The 24,317-nt window shown below is 37.5% G+C and overlaps 1 protein-coding gene across 1 annotated transcript in view; it reads left to right on the top strand.

Annotated features, from left to right (window-relative positions):
- Positions 1–23,757, top strand: part of kcnn1a (potassium intermediate/small conductance calcium-activated channel, subfamily N, member 1a) — a 29,059-nt gene extending 5,302 nt beyond the window's left edge. The window contains exons 2-9 of the mRNA XM_067363117.1: positions 3,234–3,683; positions 7,747–7,842; positions 10,046–10,464; positions 18,549–18,690; positions 18,833–18,943; positions 19,080–19,207; positions 21,029–21,098; positions 22,679–23,757. Coding sequence (XP_067219218.1) covers positions 3,234–3,683; positions 7,747–7,842; positions 10,046–10,464; positions 18,549–18,690; positions 18,833–18,943; positions 19,080–19,207; positions 21,029–21,098; positions 22,679–22,963 — 1,701 coding nt within the window. The 3' untranslated portion in view covers positions 22,964–23,757. The remainder of the gene's footprint in view (positions 1–3,233; positions 3,684–7,746; positions 7,843–10,045; positions 10,465–18,548; positions 18,691–18,832; positions 18,944–19,079; positions 19,208–21,028; positions 21,099–22,678) is intronic.
- The last annotated feature ends 560 nt before the right edge of the window (positions 23,758–24,317 follow it).

Genomic DNA, 24,317 nt, shown 5'->3' with positions numbered 1-24,317 from the left:
GTTGTTATACATATATACATAGATGCCTCATTATCGTCTGCTTCTATGGGCCGCTATACGTGACGTCCGCCATATTAGAATGGTCAAAACGGTCCAAACACTTGAGAGCAAGTTGACTGTCTGCAACTGTAGTTATATGCATGTATGAATATTTACATCTGCAATAGATTAAGCAGATGATTTAGGATTTAATACAACAAGACGAAGACATTACCTAACACAACATTAAAAAGTTGGTTTAAAAATCTGTAATATTAAGTTAATACATACAAACACAAACACATTCTTACCTGTGAAAGGTAATCCCATTTCTTTGGGAATTTAAATCTCAACAGCAGTTTTTACAACAAGAGGCTGCACAATGTTGTGCCATCTTGGAAAACTCATTGTTTTTACTGTGAGTGTCGACAGCATGGGCGTGTTGACCGTTCAAAGATGGTGGACGCATCAACGTGTCTGGAGTGGTCGAATGTAGCATCTACATATACATATCTATGGTGTCTATGATGTCTAGATTTTTACATTCCTCAACAGTCTAATTGTTTTTAATCAGAGTATGTGGAAGGGACACACTTATCTATTCCATATTCATTTAATCATAATTACATAAACATTGTTTTCAGTGTGGATTGAGTTTTGAATTTGTAGTGTTTCTACAAAAGCCATTTCAACTGATAGAAAATGAGCGCTAATGAATAGGTTCTGTGGAAATAGACTGGATTGTGATTTCCCAATGCAAATATGAGATGACAGCTAACACACATTTGTTGTCAACATCAGTAATTTGTGGTGGAACTTCTGCTAAAGCCAGATTTGGCCATTTTTTTCTCTTTTGTTCATGAATGTAGAGAGCATCCAAAACAATGCAACAAAAAAAGGCCAGAATATTTTGTTCTGTTGTAATCTCTGTGATAATTACTTGTGGCACTGATGTTCAGTACATGAGCAAGTACATTTTTAAAATGATTATTATTATTATTTATCAGTATCGACCAATACTGGATATATAGTTGTTCATGCTCATTTTCTTTATTTTTACATTTAAATTTGCCATCATCCAACACACACTTAAAGTTTGTCTTTAAAAACGCTAATAATTTAATAATAAGGTTAAGTGTAATCTTTAGCAAATCTCAACACGAATTTTCTAGCTGTAAATTATGATGTATATAATGGCTAAAATCCTTTTTTTTATTATCTGTCTTAATATTAAAATAATAAGCATATCGACCAGAATTTTAATTCTTAAGCCCTAATTGCTTTTACAAGTATACAGTATATAAGTTATTTAATCCAATCACAGTTATATAAGATGGTTGGATAACCATGATAATTTTACAGTTTAAATTTCAGTCACATTTTGTCATTGAAATAAGGGAAAATTAGGCATGTAAAGAAATGCCATCATTTGTGTAAAGTTGGTCCATACAGTTTCACACACAAATATGTTTGCTGGGCTCCAGTGTTAAAGGTGCCCTAGAATTGAAAATTGAACTTACCTTGGCATAGTTGAATAGCAAGAGTTCAGTACATGGAAATGACATACAGTGAGTCTCAAACACCATTGTTTCCTCCTTCTTATATAAATCTCATTTGTTTAAAAGACGTCCGAGGAACAGGTGAATCTCAACATAACACCGAATGTTACGTAACAGTCGGGATCATTAATATGTACGCCCCCAATATTTGCATATGCCAGCTCATGTTCAAGGCATTAGGCAAGGGCAGGCAGTATTAACGTCTGGATCTGTGCACAGCTGAATCAACAGACTAGGTAAGCAAGCAAGGACAACAGCGAAAAATGGCAGATGGAGTAATAATAACTGACCTGATCCATGATAACATGATATTTTAGTGATATTTGTAAATTGTCTTTCTAAATGTTTCATTAGCATGTTGCTAATGTACTGTTAAATGTGGTTAAAGTTACCATAATTTCTTACTGTATTCACGGAGACAAGAGCCGTCGCTATTTTCATTTTTAAACACTTGCAGTCTGTATAATTCATAAACACAACTTCATTCTTTATAAATCTCTCCAACAGTGTGTAATGTTAGCTTTAGCCCGTTAGCCACGGAGCACTATCAAACTCGTTCAGAATCAAATGTAAATCCAAATAAATACTATACTCACATAATTCGATGTATGCATGCATGACAAACATCTTGTAAAGATCAATTTTAGGATTATATTAGCTGTGTGAACTGTTTATGCTGTTTAAGGCAAGCGAGAGCTCCAGGGGCGGGGAATTAAAGGGGCCACAGCCTGAATCAGCGAATTTCTAATGATGCCCCAAATTTAAAAAAAAAAATATTTTTATTAAAAAAAATCTATGGGGTATTTTGAGTTGAAACTTCACAGACACATTCAGGGGACACCTTAGACTTATTTTACATCTTGTAAAAAACGTTCGATGGCACCTTTAATATAAAGAGGACCAAGAAGATTACAATTAAACACAAAGGGAAATATTTTAACTTAAAAAAAAAATGTAATTATATGATTCCAAATAGCCTAAAATATACAAATATAATGTATTAGGCTTACATGAACAAAACAGTTAAATTGTTAATCCCAACTATTTGTATTGCAATTAATCGTCAGCACAAAATGCATGATCTTAACATGCCGAATTGCATATATTCCAATTTTAGCTCCACTTTATTTTCCACCGCTTGCTCACCTGTGAGAGACCCATGAATCCAGGAGTGTGAGAAAACACCAGTATCACAGCTTTCACAAAGCCCACTCCTCACTCCAGGCAAACAGTGAAACATCCAAACGTCATTATACCTCTCCATATTGGGATATTTAGCCGCAAACCATCACGATTGCTGCACATCTGTTCTGTGTGGGTAATTTCTGCCATTGTATTCCTGAACTAAAACTGGCTGAACTAAAAGAAATACTGTCTTTTTTATTTGTTTTATCCATATTGTCAGAGTAGTAGACCGTTTAGCGCACCTCACATTTTTCTCATTATAAAATTAGGTCATTCACACAAACATTTATGTTAAAGTATATCAATTTATACTTTATGGATCGTTTACTGTACAATTAACATTTAGTCACTGTGATGCACTGAAGTGTGAAGATGCTACAGTAGGTCTTCTGATGAAATGAGTCTCGGGACACTCTGGTCATGGAGTAGAGCCAACAGAGTAGATTAATGCTGGGTTTCAGTGTATATGCTGCTGACACCTGTTTGTCTGTATTTGATTTTTGCTGACAGGCACATGCTGAGCGAACAAAGCTGAGCCATGCTGGATCCAAGCCCTCCCTCTCCGAGAGCAGTCACTCACTCCCTCAGATAGCCATGAACAGCTGCAAGTACAATGGAGGAGTGGTAAGACCACTGGGCAGCCTGGCGGCGTCACGACGCAACCTAGCAGAGCATGACTCTGAAACCCAGCCTCTCCAGACTCTTCACAGCTCCGGCCTGGAAGTGGTCGTCTCCAAGGGAGGTGGCGAGGACCCCAGCAAGGCGTCCAATGAGAGCCTGGTCCGAGAGAGTGGCAACGCACCACAGAAAAAAAATAAAGATATTGGCTACAAGTTGGGCCACAGGAGGGCACTTTTTGAGAAGCGCAAGCGGCTTAGTGACTATGCCCTGATATTCGGTATGTTTGGGATCGTTGTCATGGTAACAGAGACTGAACTGTCCTGGGGGGTTTACACTAAGGTAGGTGCTTCCTTTTTTCAAGTTTTTTCATATAAATATGCACATGATAATGAGCAGTGGGATCCAATTGTAAAGTGAAAATAGCGATATATTCTATTTACACTAAGTGAAAATAGCATATTTTCTTAGCAATAGATGGTATTTACATTAAGTGAAAATAGCAATATATTCTATTTACACCAACACTGTGTCTACAACCGACGAGACCGTTGTCGCCCGCGTCACAACAGCTAAAAGCTGTCTACACTGAATGTGATAAAGCGCCCGTTGCAAAGCATTTGTCCTTCCTGTCAGTACGTCATAAATAGAATGAGGCATCAGTTTACTTTTGGAGATTTGTCACCCGCGTCGTGCCGCATCCAGTGTAGACAACATCACTGATTATAATGGGTTCTGTTGTCTTTTGTCGCGTCGCATCACGCCGCTCGCATCTGGTGATGACATGGTGTAAGTGAAATTAGCATATTGTCTTAGCAATAGATGCTATTCACACTAAGGCCCCGTCCACACAGAGACGTGTTTCAGTGAAACCGCACAAATTTTTTATCGGATAGGCCTTTCGTCTACACGGATCCGGTGTTTTCGAAAGGTGAAACCGGTATTTTTTGAAACCGGGTGCCAGAGTGGAAAACTTTGAAAACGCCGGCTTGGCGTTGTCGTGTGGACGGGGCAATCCGTATATTTTCTGAAAGGATGACATCATCACCCCACATGTCGACCCTCGTCAGACGCGCTAACACCACAAAACAGCACCAACAACAGCAATAGCAGACTCTACATGCTTGTGTTCGTGCTGCAGAAGCTACTGAATCAAAATAAAGTGTTATTTCTAAGCTTTGCTAAAGTTTGTATTCAGCGCGCAAGGTTTATGCGCATGCTCCAAGTCTTCTTTGCTGCTTTAAGTGCATTTCTGCGGCAGAATTACAGCGCCACATAATGGTCTGGCATGTATACTACATCGTTTTGAGTCGTTTCAGTGGTTTCATGTGGACGCAGATATTTTTTGATTTCTTGCAGTACGTGAAATTAGCATACTGTCTTAGCAACAGATGGTATTTACACTTAGTGAAAATAGCGATATATTCTATTTATAGTAAGTGAAATTAGCAGCATATTGTCTTAGCAATAGATGGTATTTACACTTAGTGAAAATAGCAGATTTTTTGCAATAAGTGCAAATAGTTGTTAGATGCTATTTATGCAAAAAAATAGTGGCAGATACTATTTGCACCTTAGTATTGTTGTACATTAACAGTAGGGCTGCATAACGATTAATCGCGATTAATTGTTTGCAAAATAAAAGTCTGTGTTTATGTAATAAATGTGTGTGTTCTGTGTATAATAATTATGTATATATATATAAATACACACACATACATGTATACATTTCAGAAATATATGCATGTATAAATAAATATATATATTTAAATATATTTTATATTATATATAAATATAAATATTTTTTCTTAAATATACATATGTGTGTGTATTTATATATACATAATTATTATACACAGAACACACACATTTATTACGTAAACACTTTTATTTTGCAAACGATTAATCACGATTAATCGTTGTGCAGCCCTAATTAACAGGATGCAGTAATAACATAGAGTTTAAAAGACTATATTGTTAGCCTCATAGCATAATTGCCATTTTTGGCCAAATTGTGATATCTGCCTTTGAAATATGATCTGGGCAATTATGCTATGAGGCTAACGATATAAATTATTAAATGGTTGCTGCCTTATTGGGACAATTAAGCCCTCCCCACCTACCCCTACCCAATAAATGGTTTATTATTAAACTTTTGTTGGAACACTTTATTTCCACTTTTCAAATATTTTCTTCATTCTTAAAGAAAATAAATTCCTTTATGATCTGATATGTGATGGGAAAAGGGAGAAGAGCAAGTTCGACAAAATGTGGATTCAAACTCGGCAAAAGCTACTTCCACGCACCATACTCCCTACACCACTGCAGATGTTGAGTGGCTTGCGTCTTTTTTAATTTTGTGTGGCCCAACCAGACCAGGCCTTTGCCAACAAGACAGGCTATTTACACTTAGTGCAAATAGACACTCTGTTGTTGGAAACCACAGTAAATTTCTGGGACTAAAAATCTCATTTAAACCTAAAAATAAATAGAAATTTTATGATCTAGACCCGGGGTGGCTATCGTCGGTCCTGGAGAGCCACAGTCCTACAGGGTTCAGCTCCAACTCTAATCAAACACACCTAAACACGCTAATCAAGGTCTGAAGGGTTGCTAGAAAGCTACGGGCAGGTGAGTTTTTATCAGGATTGGAGCTAATCTCTGCAGGACTGAAGCTTTCCAGGACCAACGTTCGCCAGACCTGATCTAGACAAATCTAAAATAAACAAATTGCACATTGCTAAAATAAACATATTGCAAAATGCACTATTTATAGGTCATTGTACTTTAAAAAAAAAAGTTCATATATTTGTGAAATTGATTAACTTGAGTGCTGCTGTCTGCTAAAGCAAAAAGGAAAAACAAAAAGACATTGATCATTTTTCAATTTAAATTTTCATGCAAATTATTATGCTGACAATATAATTTTTAATAAAGAAATCTTAATATTAAATAGTAAAATTTTCACTAGTGGTCTTAGTCTTTTGGAGCCCACTGTTCCTCATGTCATCCACATAACCTTTGGCATATATAGCGACCATAGAACATACAGACATCACATTAATATTTGTCCCCTAAACCGCATTGATCTACTCTGGGATGTAGCTCTTCTCACCTACTTACTGTTTTGTAGTCTTTTTCACAAGCAGTACGGAGGGCTATGCAGAGCTGAAATGCTTTAAACTTTGAGGTAGGCCTGTGTTACAGACAACTCCCAAAGCAATTCTTAATGCAGGGTCCACAAAATGAGGTGTTTGGTACTGTGCCCACTCAGTTCCCTTGAGATGTGGATTTTGTAATGGTTGTGCTATTTCTAGCCCTGTGGGAGAGAACTGCTACACCGCTACTGTCACATTCAGCTGAATTAACCGTATTATCACATGTCTTGATCTTGCATGAAAAATAGAAAAAAAAGAAAAGTGAGGAACAATGGCATGTGAATGTCAGCAGGAAAACAAGGCACTCTAGATGTTTGTTAGGAATCTGACCTTTGAAAAAAACCTTCCGGTGACCAACAGGTGCAATAATTAGTTTACTATGTAATTTGTCACACGGGAAATTTATAACAATTTCAGACCTAATTTTTTCATAGATGGACCATTGGGACCTGGGGTTAAATTAGAAGGGGTAAGGGAGAAGGGAGTCCAATTTCACTGTTAAAATTGAATCTTTTAATTGCTTTTCTGTGGTTATATAAATTATGCACACTTTCCTCATTTTCTCATACTGGCAGAACATAAAATTTTGATTTGTGAATCTTTGCATACAGCTAGTTTGTGTATCTAGAATGTAATTATTTTACAGATGTTTGTGACGGAGGAACAGTTTTATACCTACCATAACAAAAAAAAAAGTAAGCTAATTTATGGACTGAACTTCATAACCTTACCATTTATTATCAGTCTCTATGAAACATGCTGATCTGTAATCCTCATTCTGTTGTACAACACTAGCATTTCAACTAACAAGTCCCTCACTCCCACCAACACATTTGAGCTGAGATGACAGGACAGTGCCGAAAAACATGTTCAAGTATTCACATGATCATTAAATACACCCACGTGCATTGCGTGATTGGGCATGTGATGTATGTCATAAGGAGTTTATGCAGAGAGTAAACCTACTATCAAACTTAATCAGATGTTTTGGTTCTCAAATGCATGAGGCTCATTTGTTGCCATGGGGAATATTATGGAATATGATTCTTTTTTTCTTGACACAGTGGGGATTAACTCCTCCGGGGTGAAGCAATGCAGTGTATTGTGACGCAGATGGTTTAGACAGCGTCTATTAATCCATAAATGTTTCATTTAGTAAGCATGATTTTCTAACTTTAGCATAAGCTGCAAGACTGTGTGGTTATGTATGTTCATACTAATGGTGTGTTTTGTTTCTCTTGCTGCAGGAATCTTCATATTCATTTGCACTGAAATGCCTTATCAGCCTTTCCACTGTTATTTTGCTTGGTCTTATAATAATGTACCACGCTCGGGAAATACAGGTTAGTTTTCGAGTATCAAGAATAAAAAGTTGATTGTCTTGTATTTGAATGATCTGTTAATTATAATTTTAAGGGAAAATGTGTCATTTTTGCGCAGAATTCAAAGACATTTTCAAGCAGGTTTCTCTTACACTCCTCCCATCTGCCATTGGCTGGCCATATAGATAGTCCCGCCCCCAATTCATGATATTGGTTGAGCCAATTGTGCTGAGTATTTCAGCATGGCTACATTTTGTTATTACTGTTATGGGATTATTTTTTTTGCTAATTTTTCTTAATTTTTATTAGTTTTTTTTTTATTTAATTTTTTTTATGTCCATATATATTTTTATTCATTTTTATTTCAGTTTTACTTTTAGTTATTTTAGTACATCAAGTTTAGTAAACAAATAAAAATGCAACTAGCTGAAATAAAACAAGTTTAATGTTTTATATTATTTTATTTCAGTTAAAGGGATAGTTCACCCCAAAATAAAAATTATTCCATGATTTACTCACCCTCGAACCATCCTAGGTGTTTATGACTTTTTTTCTTTCAGACAAACACAATCGGAGTTACATTAAAAAAATATTCTGGCTCTTCCAAGCTTTATAATGGGAATGAATAGTAACTGATATTTTGAAGGCCAGAAAAGCACATCCATCCATCATAAAAGTAATCCTTCTAATTAGAAGTATTATAAAGCTTGGAAGAGCCAGAATATTTTTTAAAGGTGTCATCGAAAGTTTTTTTACAAGATGTAATATAAGTCTAAGGTGTCCCCTGAATGTGTCTGTGAAGTTGCAGCTCAAAATACCGCATACATTTTTTAAAATTAATTTTTTAACTGCTTATTTTGAGGCATAATTAGAAATGCGCCGATTCAGGCTGCGGCCCCTTTAATTGCTCGCACTCTCCGCCCCCTGGCAAGCTCTCGACTCTATCATTGCATAAACAAAGTTCAAACAGCTAATATAACGCTCAAAATGGATCTTTACAAAGTGTTCGTCATGCAACATGTCTAATCGCGTAAGTATGGTATTTATTTGGATGTTTACATTTGATTCTGAATTAGTTTGATGGTGCTCCGTGGCTAAAGCTAACATTACACACTGTTGGAGAGATTTATAAAGAATGAAGTTGTGTTCATGAATTATACAGACTGCAAGTGTTTAAAAAATGAAAATAGCAACGGCTTTTGTCTCCGTGAATAGAGTAACTTTAACCACATTTAACAGTACATTAGCAACATGTTAACGAAACATTTAGAAAGACAATTTACAAATATCACTAAAAATATGTTATCATGGATCATGTCAGTTATTATTTCTCCATCTGCATTTTTTCGCTGTTGTCCTTGCTTGCTTACCTAGTCTGATGATTCAGCTGTGCACAGATCCAGACGTTAATACTGTCTCCCCCTGTCTAATACCTCGATCATGGGCTGGCATATGCAAATATTGGGGGCGTACATATTAATGATCCTGACTGTTACGTCACAGTCGGTGTTATGTTGAGATTCGCCTGTTCTTCGGAGGTCTTTTAAGCAAATGAGATTTATACAAGAAGGAGGAAACAATGGAATTTGAGACTCACTGTATGTCTTTTCCATGTACTGAACTCTTGTTATTCAACTATGCCGAGGTAAATTCAGTTTTCAATTCGATGGCACCTTTAATATATCTCTGTGTTTGACTGAAAGAAGAAAGTCATATGCATCTAGGATGGCTTGAGGGTGAGTAAATTATTGGATAATTTTCACTTTTGGGAGAACGACCCCTTTAATATATATTTTATCTGAAGTAACAGATTTTATATAGTTTTAGTGTTAGTTAACAGTAATAATAACCCTGGCCTTGTCAAGAGATTATGGGCTGAACAAGGTTTTGCATTTAGTAAGCAATGCAAAATAAAATTGGCAAAATGAAATATTCTGACACAACTCAAAAGTCTTAATCCATCATGTTGCCTTTATTTTTTACAATTTCTTATTACACTTCTTGTTCTTATTAACACTTCTTAAAATTAATCAACCTGCAATTTATAGTTGTCTCTGCATACTAAGTTCGAAAACAAGAAGTGTTATACCGTTGAAAAAATGACACACTTCACCTTTAAGTCATCGCCTGACATTGCATCCACTTATATGTGTTTTTCAGAGAAACTCTGAGTTCCTCTTAACTTCTCTGCTAACACACCCTGTTCTTCACCTACTCTCTGCAGCTGTTCATGGTGGACAATGGGGCGGATGACTGGAGGATAGCCATGACATATGAGCGCATCTTCTTTATTGTCCTGGAGCTGCTGGTGTGTGCCATTCACCCGATACCAGGCCAGTATGTGTTCACGTGGACGGCCCGGCTGGCTTTCACCTACGTGCCCTCTGTGGCCGACGCTGACGTAGACATCATTCTTTCGATCCCCATGTTCCTCCGCCTCTACCTGATTGGCCGGGTCATGCTCCTTCATAGCAAGCTCTTCACCGACGCATCCTCACGCAGTATAGGTGCCCTCAACAAGATCAACTTCAACACACGCTTCGTCATGAAGACCCTCATGACCATCTGCCCGGGCACCGTGCTGCTGGTCTTCAGCATCTCCTCCTGGATCATCGCGGCCTGGACCGTTCGGGTCTGTGAGAGGTATGGCACCACAGCGACTGTGATCCCGAGCTACACAGCTATACCCCTCCCCTCCACTCGTTCTCGCTCTCTTTTTCTGTCTCTCGCTCTTGTTCTCTCTGCATCTCCCACTCACTCATTCCCTCCAGGAGCATCTCCAACAGCCTCACGCTGCCTGTATGAAGAGCTTTTCTCCCATCAGCTCTGCGATTGCACCACAAATCCCAGTCCATGTTTTGTAAGCTGTTTTAGCAATTGTTAAATAATTCATGACTGCCTAATTGTTTGTTTGCGGAATGATTTGTTTTGGTAATTTTGAGGAGCCCCGAGGATACCCACTTCAAAAACTGCATCATCATGATCTCATCCCATGAGGAAGTGTAGATTTCGACATATTAAGGCACATTAGGAAACGGACATACACAGTCTTGTTGGGCTAAAGCAGCACTGTGATGAATGGGTTAGATTCAAAAGACAATGATCATTAACTGTTTTATCTGTACTGTGTCTTTGCCATTCCTGCCTGCGTTACCTGCTTCTCCTCAACTTTACCTCTCCAACACATGCCTTATACCAGAATTAATTTAACCATAATTAACATATCTGCATAAGTAGGGCTGTGCAGAAACTTCTTTAAGCCCCATTCACACTGCCAGCAACTCGCAACGACAAACCAACCGTAAGTTATTCGTTTTTAGTTAGAGCTGCTTTTTCAGTTCGAGTTGCTAATCTCCAGTGATGAGTTGAGAAATTCATTCTATGCAAATTATATGAGGTGATGCAATGTGTTGACAACCAATAGGAGTACAGTGGAAATGCACTTGATTCAGCTCCTGTGAGATACCGTAGTCGAGTATAGGCAAGACGTTAATATTCCTGTGAGTGATTTCACTGATCTACATGATCTGTATCTGCAATCAGCAATACAATAAAAAAAAATCACGCGTGGAAAACTGAGCCAGAACTTGATGTCATTTTAAGTGAGTTTGATTCGTAGATTCAAAGATAATAGTTCGTCTTGTTCATTGTATGACGCATTTATGCACTGCTGCAAATAATATACAAACATTTCCCCTTGCAGCAAGGAAACTGACATTTTTAAAGGATATAAATTTAATTTGTGATCAGATGTTCAAAAGTTATAACCAGTTACACAGCCCACAGATTATGTGATGATGAATAATTGCGGCAAACTGCTGTCAGTGTGAACGAGGCACTAGAAATTAAGTATGCTTATATAATAGGGCTGGGTAAAAAGTATTTATTTTCAGATTAATTGTGATCTTCATTTGAACAATCATGATACTGGTTTTAAAAGGGTTAGTTTACCCAAAAATGAAAGTTCTGTCATGTATTACTCACCCTCATGTCGTTTCGTTCCACACCCGTAAGACTTTCGTTCATCTTCAGAACACAAATTAAGATATTTTTGATGAAATCTGAGAGGCTTATGACTCATCCATAGACAGCAATTTAACCACAACTTCCTAGGCCCAGAATGGTAATTAAGACATTGTTAAAAAAGTTGGCGTGACTGCAGTGGTTCGAACTTAATGTTATGAAGCGGCGAGAATACTATAAAAATAACGACTTGATTCAACAATATCTTATCTTCTGTGTCATTCTCATACACAGTTTACATTCAGCGCTTCCAGGTTCTACGTCAGAACGGCAGCTCAGTATTGGCTGTGAGCAGTACGATGCATGCATGAGATGCTGACGCAGGAGCCGGCCAATACTGAGCCGGCGTTCTGACAAAGAACCTGGAAGCGCTGAATATAAACAGTACGAGAATGACACAGAAGAGAAGATATTGTTGACTAAAGTCATTATTTTTGTTTTGTTTTTGCACACAAAAAGTATTCTCGTCACTTCATAATATTAAGTTTGAACCACTGCAGTCACGTCGACTTTTTGATTTCATCAAAAATATCTTAATTTGTGTCCCAAAGATGAACAAATGACTTATGGGCATAGAACAGCATGAAGATGAGTAATAAATGACAGAATTTTCATTTTTAGGTGAACTAACCCTTTAAAAACCCTTGATAGGTCTTTTACTCTAAGCCCCAACAAAGGAAGTAATATTTTACCAGTAAGTAGTAAAAATAATATGTTAAAAAGGTGGTGTACCGCTAGTTGGACTACAGTAATATACAGTGTGAACAGTGTAGTTCAATTCACAAATCACAAATGACTCTTAATAAATCAATTATTTTGAGTGAATCAAAAACATACAGTGAATTTCCTTCATATATTAGCGAAACAGAAATTATAATTGACGTATCCCCAAATGAATCACGATTGAATGAAAAGAATCAAAACTGTAATCAAACTAAATTACTTGTCAATCAAAATTGATCTGAATTGAGAAATATGTATTGACACCCAGCCCTAATATCCCTGATAAAAACAGTTGTTCCATCTAAGGCAAAGAAATGCTTTGCAAAATAAAAGAGATGAAAAGAAGAGGTGTCAGTAACTCTCATCTCTGTGGCAGAAAGATGGTTCACTCCGAAAGGTGGTTCACGAAAGGATCAGTCTCTGGCTATGTTTCACTTTTGTGGCTTTATAAGAGACTGAACAGGCAATAATGAAGAGTTTGGAGTGGTAAACGAGGTGAAGGTTTTGATGTTACACCATACCACTACCCAGCACTCTGCACCCCAGTCTCATCGGCTGCAATGCACGACACGATGCTGCCCACACTCTGGTTTTTACTTGCGTGAGTAATTTGCGTTGCGTGTGCGTGTCTGTATGAACGTATGGGAGGTTTCGAGTGCGTGTGTGTGACTATAATTCACTGTTGTACTTTCTATTTCCCCTCTATGCTGCTCCATAGGGATGCCATGTGAGTCCTCGTTCTCTAGCCGTGGAAAACCTATCATTGTTCATTGAGCTGGTGCCACTGCTGCTCTAAGAGGGGGGAGGGGGTGGGATTCAGCAGCTCTGACCGAAAAATAAAAACTCCAATAGATTAATTTATTGATTAAAAACAAAGGACAAAAAACATGTGTGAATGTGGCACCATCCGCAAAAGAGAAGTTTGTTGATAGCAAATGCACTAATGGTTTCGAAAGCTATGATTTGCGCAGCACTGTGAATCAAGCGTCTCTTTCTAAAGTGCTCAGGAGTAGGAGGGAGGGAGGAGGAGGGAGTTTGTGGTAAAATGGAGCAGCTCCTTCAAATCACCTTTACAAACAGGCCTGAGGGCAACTCTTTTTTTCTAGATTATTCCTTCAGCAGCTGTTATTGAACTGTAATACGCCCCAACACAAAAGAGAGCTTCCTGTGAAACAAACCTTTGAATTTTACCTGATACATGTGCTTTTCTTTGCATCTTTGTAGTGTCCAAATGTAGGTTGCTACAATGGTCAGATCAGATGTTTGATCGCACATTTTGTTAGCTTAAACTTAAACCATTACCACGCAGAAAATGTGTGCAAGCAGTTGAACAACACTGGGCTGCTTATCGATGACAAATTGAGCACAAAAAGGTGAGATGTTGCTGTCCATTCTAGCACAGTCTCCTCAGAGACAAGCAAAAGCAAGATTTTAGACTGCTAGACTACTGGGTTCCCACTTCTGGTAAACTATGAAACAGCATGGTAGTCTTCATGTTTACTGCTCTGTCGTCATTCAAAAGAGGCGCTCGTTTCCCCCAAGTGCTGCTAAATTGGGCCTTTTACTGCACTTTTTTCTTTTCTCTAAGCACACTGGCCAGCCCAAAGGGCAGAACGGTGTGAGACTGGACGAGCACGGAGTCCGTCTGGAATGGGAGGGATGGGAAAATGAAGGAAGGGCTGGGACATTGGAGGAACATTGCTGCTATTTGCAACGTTGGCTTATCATTCACACTTGAATTCATGCACCTCCTGTTCATCGCTTCACATCTCTTGGTCCTGTTTCCGCCCCCTTCCTGCCCACTTTTCCCTGAATATTTTGCATGACTCAGGCAGTTTCCTACTCTTAGGCCCTTTCCCCAAATGTATGTACAATTCCATGCATCATTCCATCTTTATCTCCTTCCCAAACAATAATGTTTTCATGTAGCCTAAAGTACAATAGCAGAAAAGCATGATATGCTTAGATAGGAATAGAGCATTTGAGAAAGTGCATTATAGTACATTACCTTCCATTTTGTCAAGATGCTCCATAATATCTCCATGTATGCTGTCTTTAGTGTTACTGGAGTGTTGGTTTAAGGATGGAAATCAGAAGATGAATAAACACCAGCTCACTGACAGCATATGTTTAGTTAACGCTAGAAGGACTGTTTCTACAAAACGTGTCCTGATGACTGTTTTACTTGTGCCTAAAGCATCTTCTATCTTCCTGTCTGAACCTTGTCTGGCTTTATTGTCACACTGAGACCTGTAACTTGCAGTGTGAGCGGACAATGAAGTGAACTATGTAGGGGGATTAAAATATGGGATTATATATGGTGGGCATTGCCACTGTGTGACACTTAATTAACATTAGGGATGCACATCAACCGATGTTAGTGCTTTTTTAAATTTATTTGTATCTGTCTATATTGAATATTTATTTATGCATGCTCATTTAAAGCTGCAGTCTGTAACTTTTATTGGTTAAAAATGATCCAAAATCAATTTTTGAGCAAGTACATAACCAGCCAGTGTTCAAAACTATCTCCTTACCTTAGCCCGATTTACAATGGTAAGCTTGTAATAATGTTTTATAATTTCTGGTGGGTTTTCGTAGGAAATTCAAGCTTGTTCCCATTTGTCTTTGTGTCATTGCGTCACGTCTATTTACATAAAGAAGGAGTCTCAGCTAATAGGCTATATCAAATGTGAGGCGGATCATTTATAGCTTTTTTTCACAACAGCTGCAATAATTAAACATCATTTTGATGGCGGATTGTATGGTATGACAAATTAACGTTAGAGATTAGACTTTACAGAAATTGAAAGCTACAGTTCGCTAATACATACTAAATACACAGTCACGCAAAGCTGATGTTGTTAATATTAACAATTTGAGAACAAAGTATAACAATAATAATAATTTGCATGGTTTGACATGATCCAAGCTAAGCGATCTTTAGATTTCATTACCATTGGCAGCACGATTTATTGGTCAGAACAAAAGTGGCAGACATGTTACTTACTTGTTCAGATGACATTTTCCGGTGAAAATTCCTACCAGGTCATACTTCAAGACTACAATCTGTGATTCTGAAGTACAGTCTCCACACCGGCGCGACGACCGACAGCAAACATTAGATTCATCCGCACTGAGGAGCCATGCCAAGGCACAACCCACGTAAAAATGATAATTCCACAAATAACTGCAATTGCAGGTTCCAAACAGAGAGGGCGACAAAGAGGCAAAACTTACGGACTGCAGCTTTAACCTATTTTTACTTTTTAGATTTTACACAATATATCAGTGCCATATTGGTTATCACCTGATGTTGGTACTTTTTATTTATATTTATATATATTTGTATAAGGTTATATTGAATATTTAATTGTGCATACTCATTTCCCCTATTTTTGTTTTTAGATTTTGCACAATATATTGTTATCATATCGGTTGTCACCCGATGTAAGTGTTTTTTTTTTTTGTTTTTTTTTACTTGATTCAGGCTATATTGAATATTACATTACTCATTTCCCCTCTTTTTATTACTAGATTTCCATCATTTAATGCTTACTTAAAGTTTCTTTAAAATCAATAATTATTAATAATTTAATTACACTGTTAAATATAATGTTTAGCAAATTTTAAATTGAATATCCATTTTTCATGCTGTGCATTTTAATGGTGTGATACCAAAATTAACCTGTAGCATTTAAAACAACTTACAGAATTTTATTTTTGTCCATTTATTAATTGTCCATAACACGAAAATAATTATTGGCTTATTAGTATTGGTGCATCCCTAGTTAACATAGGTGAATACATTTAAATGGCTTTATATTTGCTCCATCATTGCATCCTTTACCATGCTATCAGGGTATGAGTCATTGAAGCAATATGGGATTGCTGGGTTCTGTGAATTTTGCTACTGTATGGGTTTTTATGTGAAATTGGGATATGATGAGGGTATTTGGGGAAACACTTCTTTTCAGATAGACTTCTTGATCTAAGTTGAAGGTGGTGCCAGCTCTTCTCCATTTTATGCCAGTATTGCATACAGTATATTGAGAGCTTTAGAAGGCCAGTATGTAGTTTTTTGATTTTGATTACCAGCATTGAGGGAAATGTTAATGCACTTCTTCACTTTTAAAACAAAGGCAAGCTAATGATGAAGACAGTGTGCATAGTCATGATCAGACCTGCACTGCATATTCATGTTCATGTGTGCAAACACACAGACTTCACAGAATACGACCTGTTCCCAAAATTGTGCCATGTGAAATATTAGCGTCTAATGGGCTTCTAAGAGCAAGTATATAGTTGAGATAATTGTAGAATGCAAGTCTGATGTAAAAGAGGGTCTTTACCAGAGCTCTTTGAGAGTAAAATCTGGTATGCTGTGGACTTCTTCTACCTCTGAGATCTGACACCAGCTTCAAAAAAGATCATTGAAAATGACTAAACCTATATGAGAATGGTTTGTGCCAGCACTGTGCGTTGTTTCACAATAGTTACGTAGCACATGGGCAAATATACTAATTCCTGTGAATAATCCCTCACTAGAACAAATTTTTAATAACTTGCATATACTGTGATCAACTTGCATATACTGTGTTTGATTATAGGGTTTGTATCTTTGCTCTCAATATACTGGCTTATTCAGCATGCAGGATGTGGATTTCTTCTTTAAAATGCCTGCATGGTAACTATGCTTTTCGCATGTAATAATGGGGCTCTACATTAAACAATAAAAAAACAATTACAATGCTCCTGCTCTTAGAGCATGACCACAGAGTTGAATTGTGCTATAGACAAGCGCAACTGATGGCGGCATGACCTTTCTTGTGTTTTGAGTATGCGATCTTAGAGGGGATGTTGAGGATATTTTTTTTAATGTAATAAATGTGTTTCATTAGATACTGAATTAACATTGTGGGTCATTTGCGTTCTGTCCGGCTACTCAATATGACTGTTGAAGAGCCAGGGCTTTGTTCTGTTATTCCTCATCAAAAGTGTTCCCATTGTATTAAATGCAGATAAATGTCTTCTGACCTGTGCTTAGCTCCTCCTTGACAGGCTGCTGAAAAGGTCAACCTCCTGCAGAAATGTGGATGAGCTGCTAGCAATAGTCTAGTCTGGGGACAATAAGTTAGGTCATGTGAATTTGAGGACTCTCTGAGGATTTTTAAAGGTTTCTTTAGCTGATCTGCATCTTCCTTCCACGGACTTGTGGACTGCATTTCATAGTCGAGCATTGCTGATATATGCAAAGTGAAAAGTGACATAGGACTTATTTGACCACTTGTGCTGGTTGTTTAATTTCCTGTTGAAAATAATAATTAGTGTTTTAAAGGAATTTCGGTAGCACTTTATTTTACAGTCATATTCAAGGTACTTATTATAGTTATTACAATAACTGGGTAATAACTAATGGGTAACCCCTAAACCTTAACCCATGTAGTTACCTTATATTAACCAGTACTTTCTTAGGTAAGTACATGTAAGTGCATATACTGTAAAATAAAGTGCAACGGGAATTTTAAATTTTTCCTACAAGTTTAATCACTTTTGAATTTTATTATTATTATTATTTATTCATTCATTTATTATTGTTTTCACTTTATAGATAATGCAGCAGCGCATTGAGCATTTTGTTTTGAGTCTGGGAAGGTATAGAATGTTGTACGGTCAAAAACATTACCATTTAAATATTTCAAATAATATGTAGATGTTGTCCGGTATTTGCTGTTTTTGATACTTTTCCTATCAGTTTGTTTTTTGTTTTTTTTCTTTTTTTCTTTTTTTTGTTTATTGGAAGAAAAAAAAATCATCAAAGACCTAAAATTAACCAAATTCTACATATATTTTACATATATTCCACCAGAAATGTTTGAAATCGTTTTGTCAGTTGGGCAAAATGTTCATAATCAAACTTAAAGCCTTGTTTTCCATAGCCTGATCAAGGTTCTTTGCCTATTCTGTTCTTACTATTCTAGGTATCATGACAAACAGGAAGTCACTAGTAACTTTCTTGGAGCTATGTGGCTAATTTCCATAACTTTCCTATCAATTGGCTATGGAGATATGGTCCCTCATACATACTGTGGAAAAGGGGTCTGTCTTCTCACAGGAATCATGGTATGTCTTTAAAAACAGAATTATAATTAAACAAAGTATTTCAATTTAAGTTTGCATTTGTGAAATTAACTTTTTTTTTGTCTTATTTTGAGTGTTAATATTCATGTTGAAAACAGATGCTATTCACTATCTCTTCCTGTAGGGAGCTGGTTGCACTGCACTTGTAGTTGCGGTGGTAGCCAGAAAGTTAGAACTGACAAAAGCTGAGAAACACGTCCACAATTTCATGATGGACACCCAACTTTGTAAACGAGTAAGTGATTAGAGTATTATAAGAAAGTATCTTATAAGAAAGTAATATGTGTTTGTCTTTTTAACCAATCCTGATGTTATTTTAAACTTTCCCTCATGTATTGTAATTCTGTTTAATTTTCATGCTTTTCTCCCAGGTAAAGAATACAGCTGCCAATGTACTCAGGGAAACATGGCTCATCTACAAACACACAAAATTAGTGAAGAAGATAGATCATGCCAAAGTGCGCAAACATCAGCGCAAGTTCTTGCAGGCCATTCACCAGTAAGCAAAATGTTTCTACACTTTTTTTTAATTTTTGCAGGCTATTTATTGATAATAATAATCTGCAGATATGATTAATTGTCCCTTGAACAATCAGTCAAGTTTCTTATCAAATCACAAGAGTTTGACTAAAAGATAAAATGTGGCAATTTTGTGGATATTACATTTATAATGGATATTTAAAAACATATGTATGTATTGTTGGTTTTCCCTAATTCGAGAAACTACTGTTTCATGTTTTGAACGTTTTGGTTTTGTGTCTTTTTTGTGTGTTTATATTTTCTAAAGTCACGTTGAATTAGAGGTAGGGGCAGGTATTTGATAATCCAGTTCCCAAAATCACTGATGCTCATATTACATCATAAGTTATTGTCAATTAAGTGTCAAGGACATTAGGATTGATTTCTGAACCTTCTCAGGAGAATAAGTCAGCATGTTATTCTTTGTAATGTGATGATTGTCCTTCTCCCCTCTCCTTCCCCAAACCCTTACCTTGTGGTTATGGTTAGTGCAGTGTAATGGCTCACATGTTGTGTATATGTTGTGGTTTCTAAACTTGAACTGTGTTTTGTCTTCGTTCTGCTCTATCACTGCAGAGCTCAGAAGTAAGTTTTGTCCTCTGTGTTTTTCTCCCCACATCCTCCCTGTCTCTGTTTCATATGCATGGAGTCGGAAGCTGAATGCTGATTTTGGTTACCTATATTGCTTCTCTCCATTCTAAGTCTAGAATGAAAAAGATGCAACATTACTTAATGCTGTATGGTTTTATGTAACCTTCTGAAGGAGAAGCATCTTTGGAACTGTTGATTTGTTCATTTGCACCGAATCCATTATTCAAAAGCGTAAATCTCTGTATTAACTTGCATTGATAGCCCCACCTCGTGTGTCCAGAGGGAAACTAAGCTCAGTATGTGGGACAGGATGTTCAGGACATTCATAAACAGCACCTTTAAATTGAATTGACTTTCATTAAATAGTCTTGCAATTAACCTCTATAGACTGTGTCTATAGATAAAGCATGGTTTCGGTTGATGCCTTGTTCCCTTCCACCACAGGCACTAACTTAAGCTAAAGACATTTAGGGTCATCCAGGGCTTTGATGCAAGATGATATGGAGTTTTTGCATTAGAAAGAATGCTGACCATGTCCTGCATCTCCAGATTTTTATTTTTGGATTCTCCAAAATAAATCCATTAAGCTTGAAAAAAAAAAAGCTAACATTTTTCAAAGCTTGGCATTTAGCTAATGAATGACAAATCGAAGTGGAAGACTTGCATTCTTATAATTACGACACTTAACAGGCAGGATATTAAGGCAGCCTTTCTTACAATGTCTCCTCATGGTCAGAGTCATCCCTGTACTCTTTCATAGTTGCTATGGCACAAATAAAAAAAAAAAATTCATTAACACATTCTTTTAAAATTTTGTTCAGAACCAAGCCCACAGCAAGCAATGCCATTCTCACAAGCATTTTCAGCGGTGTCACATATACCTCTACCTCAGCTGTTTGCCACTTCCTTTGACCTCATCCACAAACGAGGCTCTCGGATGGCTTTTTTTGTGAATGGTTGACGCGTGCCTGCAGGGGCAAAAGGAGATGTGTCATGTTTGAACGTTAAGTTAAGAGTTTTCTCTTCTTTACATTTCATAGATTGGGTTTGCATGACTGGTATGGCAAACAGGACTGTGAATGCTTGCATGCAGGCCACTCTCTCTCTATCCCTCATCCTTATCAAGTCTTCCTGACAGGAATCTGTTACTCTTCCCTAACGTCCCCCTCCTCCCAACCCCCCATCCCTCCATAACCCTGCCTCCTCCCAGGCTCCGCAGTGTGAAAATGGAGCAGAGGAAACTCAATGACCAGGCCAACACTCTGGTGGACTTGGCGAAGGTACGTTAAAGGCTTCATACTTTGCATGTAACAAAATCAAATTAAAGGCACAGTATGTAATATTTCACCGCGAGAGGTCTCCTATTCAAAACAAAGGTGTAGCTTGATGACGCCGAGATTAAACGCGGAATCATGGGAGGTGTCATCTTCACCTCACAGTCGTTAGAAAATAATCCAACGGGGCTCGGGCAGATGTTATGTTCATGGATGAAATTATTAACGTTACTGAAGTAAGAAGCAAAGCAGGGCCGAGTGTTTTGTTCGAGCTGGAGCGATTGCTAATGAGAGACGAGTGTGACGGAGCTGCGGAACTATTATTATGCCTCTTTTTCTGGTCAAGCGTATGTAGGGTAACACAGCGCTCTTTATCATATTACATACATTTGAGTGTGTTGCTGTTATAACGTTACTCTGTGCGTTCGCTCGGCGGCTGCTGTGAGACACTTGTTGCACACTGCAGTAAGCTAGATCGATATTAGAATATCATATTAATAAATGCTGACTGGCTTGTGTTGCTAAATGGCATGCAATTAACATATTACATGATGGAGAAAATGCTGTATTACTGTTAGCCACTTGACAAAATAGTGTTTTTCACTGAGGCATGAAAAAAAAATGATACTCACGGAAAATCAAGAATTCAAAACAAGACTAACAGAGTTGAGCTTTATATAACAATGATTAGTTTTCTGTATATAAATGTATCCAAACAGTTCTTCCCTTGTCCAATAAAACATATAATAAATGTTTTTGTCACTGTTTTTGGTGTTTCTATGGTTTCTATGGTTTAAAACCAAAAATCAATATAGGCGACACAGAAACACTGTGTTTTAGTTTTATAGTGTATTTCATTGTTTATTTTTGTTTCAGTATTTTAAAGCTACCAACATGTTTTATAATATGTTTTTAAAAAAAAATGAAGCTAAAGGTAATGAAATTTTATTTAGTTAGATTTGGAGTCAGTTTATCCCATTTATATTAATGTAAATGATTATGCTAGTCGATCAGCTAGTGCAGCATCAAACCAGCCTTGAAAAAAATAACTTTTTTATAATAACCGAATTATAAAAAATACCCCCCTCAAAGTTTACATATACTTGATTCTTAATACCGTGTCATTACCTGGATGAATCACCATCCAGGATTTTTTTTTTGTTTTGTTTTTTGTCATAGTTGTTCATGAGTGCCGTGTTTGTCCTGAGCATTTAAACTGCTCACTGAAATCCTCCAGCTCCTGCACATGCTTTGTTTTTCCAGTGTCTTATGCATATTTGAACCCTTTCCAACAGTGGTTGTATGAATTTTAGATCAATCTTTTAACACTGAGGACAGACTCAAACACAACTATTGCAAAAGATGCAAACATTCACTGATGCTCAGGGAGGCAGCAAGATTCATTAACAACTTTTTGAACACGCTGATCTGGGTAAATAGTACCTGTTTTTGGTATCTGGGAAACATGCAAGTTTCTTCTAAAGGATTGTACTAAAGTAAAAAAAATATATATATATGATGTATAAATGGATGGATTGATTGATTGATTCCATTCGATCTCACTCTTTCTCTGTACTCCCTTCTAGACACAGAATGTGATGTACGACCTGGTGTCAGAGCTGCAGGAACGCAGCGAGGAGCTGGACAAGCGTATTGGCACGCTGGAGGACAAACTGGACGCAGTCACCGGCAGCCTGCAGGCTCTGCCCTGTCTGATCTCCCAAGCCATAACTCAGCAGCAGCAGGACCTCCTGGATGGCTTCGTGCACCGCTTCCGCCCCGCTTCGCTGGGCTCAGAACGCTCCTGGACCCCCTCCAGACGGCGGCGCTCCCCTTCCACTGCCCCGCACACTTCCTCCGACAGCGGCTAACGCCGACCTGGACCTCCTCGCCGCTTCCAAAGGTCTCAGACTTAATCACGTAAGATGATCAAGCCGAGATTGAGGACTCGTATTAATAAGTAGAGAAGAATTATCAACAATAGTAGATATATGGTTTATGTTTAGCCATTGTATGGCTGTTCAAGTTAGCTTTTTTGTAAAGCCCTCATATATTTACAAGACTGAGTTCAGGAAGCTGGAGTGAGTCCAGGAAACTGGTCCTTCAAACTGCGACATCATGGGGTCCACAGGAAGGTGAACCAGCGTAGACCACAAAGGAGCGCCGCACCCACATAGAAGAGATTCACGGGTCCTATAAGACATCTGTGCCAGGATGAGCACCGAGAGCGCTTCTGGGTGCTTTGCGATCACTTCAGCGTTCAGCTGGAGACGGAGGAGCACATGACCTTACTACTGAGTAGAATAATGCAGGAATGCCAACCTTAAGGATTCAGTTCCCTTGCTCCTTTAAGGGAAATTGGGTGCAACTAACCTTTTTTTAGTTACATATCGGCATGTTATTTTTTTCAGTGCCTGAATGTATAGATTGTGGAGGGTTGTCCATTTACAAATTTTGGAGCGAGTTTTTGTACAATGTTAACACAAGCATTGCATTCCTTTTTCAGATACATTCCTCTTGAAGACATTTTACTCGTCTGTCTTAACAAATACCATTAACTCTGTCGCAGTCTTCTCTTATTTTCCAAAGCCTTTCAATACTTCCATCAATTAGGAAAGGAAGGAAAGACAGAAAGGAAGGGAGGAGGAAAAGAGAAATTGAAGGAAGGAAGGATAAAAGGGAAAGAATTAAAGGAGTTGTTTCTACTCAAGCTGGTAACACTTTCATTTTAACGAAATCTGAGCTTCCAGAAGTCTTCACATTACCGAGAGGCTGCGTTTTTGAATTTGAAATGACAGCACTGAGTGCTAAATGCTGTGGTAGGCACAAATGTATGACAGGACTGAGATTTAAACCTTGCATGTTTCAGTGCAAATGTGACGAATGGATTATGGATGGTTTTTCAAGTGTGTGTGTGTGTGTGTGTGTGTGTTCTTTTTTGTTTTATTTCATTTATTTTTTACACAGAGATTCCTTTTTAAAACGTTGGATAGTATTTTTAGAGTTGCAAATATAGCGGTGCAGTAATGTGGTAATGTTTGTTTAATGCATTCCTTGTTCTACCTAAATGAATTTCTCGACCAAGCGATTGATGAATGAGTAAAAAATAGGATTACCACTAAACGAATCTTTCTGTAATCATGAAGAGATCTTCTCTGAGAGAATACATCTGATGAAGCAAAAAGAGATGCTTATGGAAGAAATTATTGTGGCTCACATTTGCAC

Source organism: Chanodichthys erythropterus, chromosome 16 (assembly GCF_024489055.1).
Source record: "Chanodichthys erythropterus isolate Z2021 chromosome 16, ASM2448905v1, whole genome shotgun sequence".
Classification (NCBI taxonomy): Eukaryota; Metazoa; Chordata; class Actinopteri; order Cypriniformes; family Xenocyprididae; genus Chanodichthys; species Chanodichthys erythropterus.
This window is presented reverse-complemented; position numbering and strand designations above follow the sequence as displayed.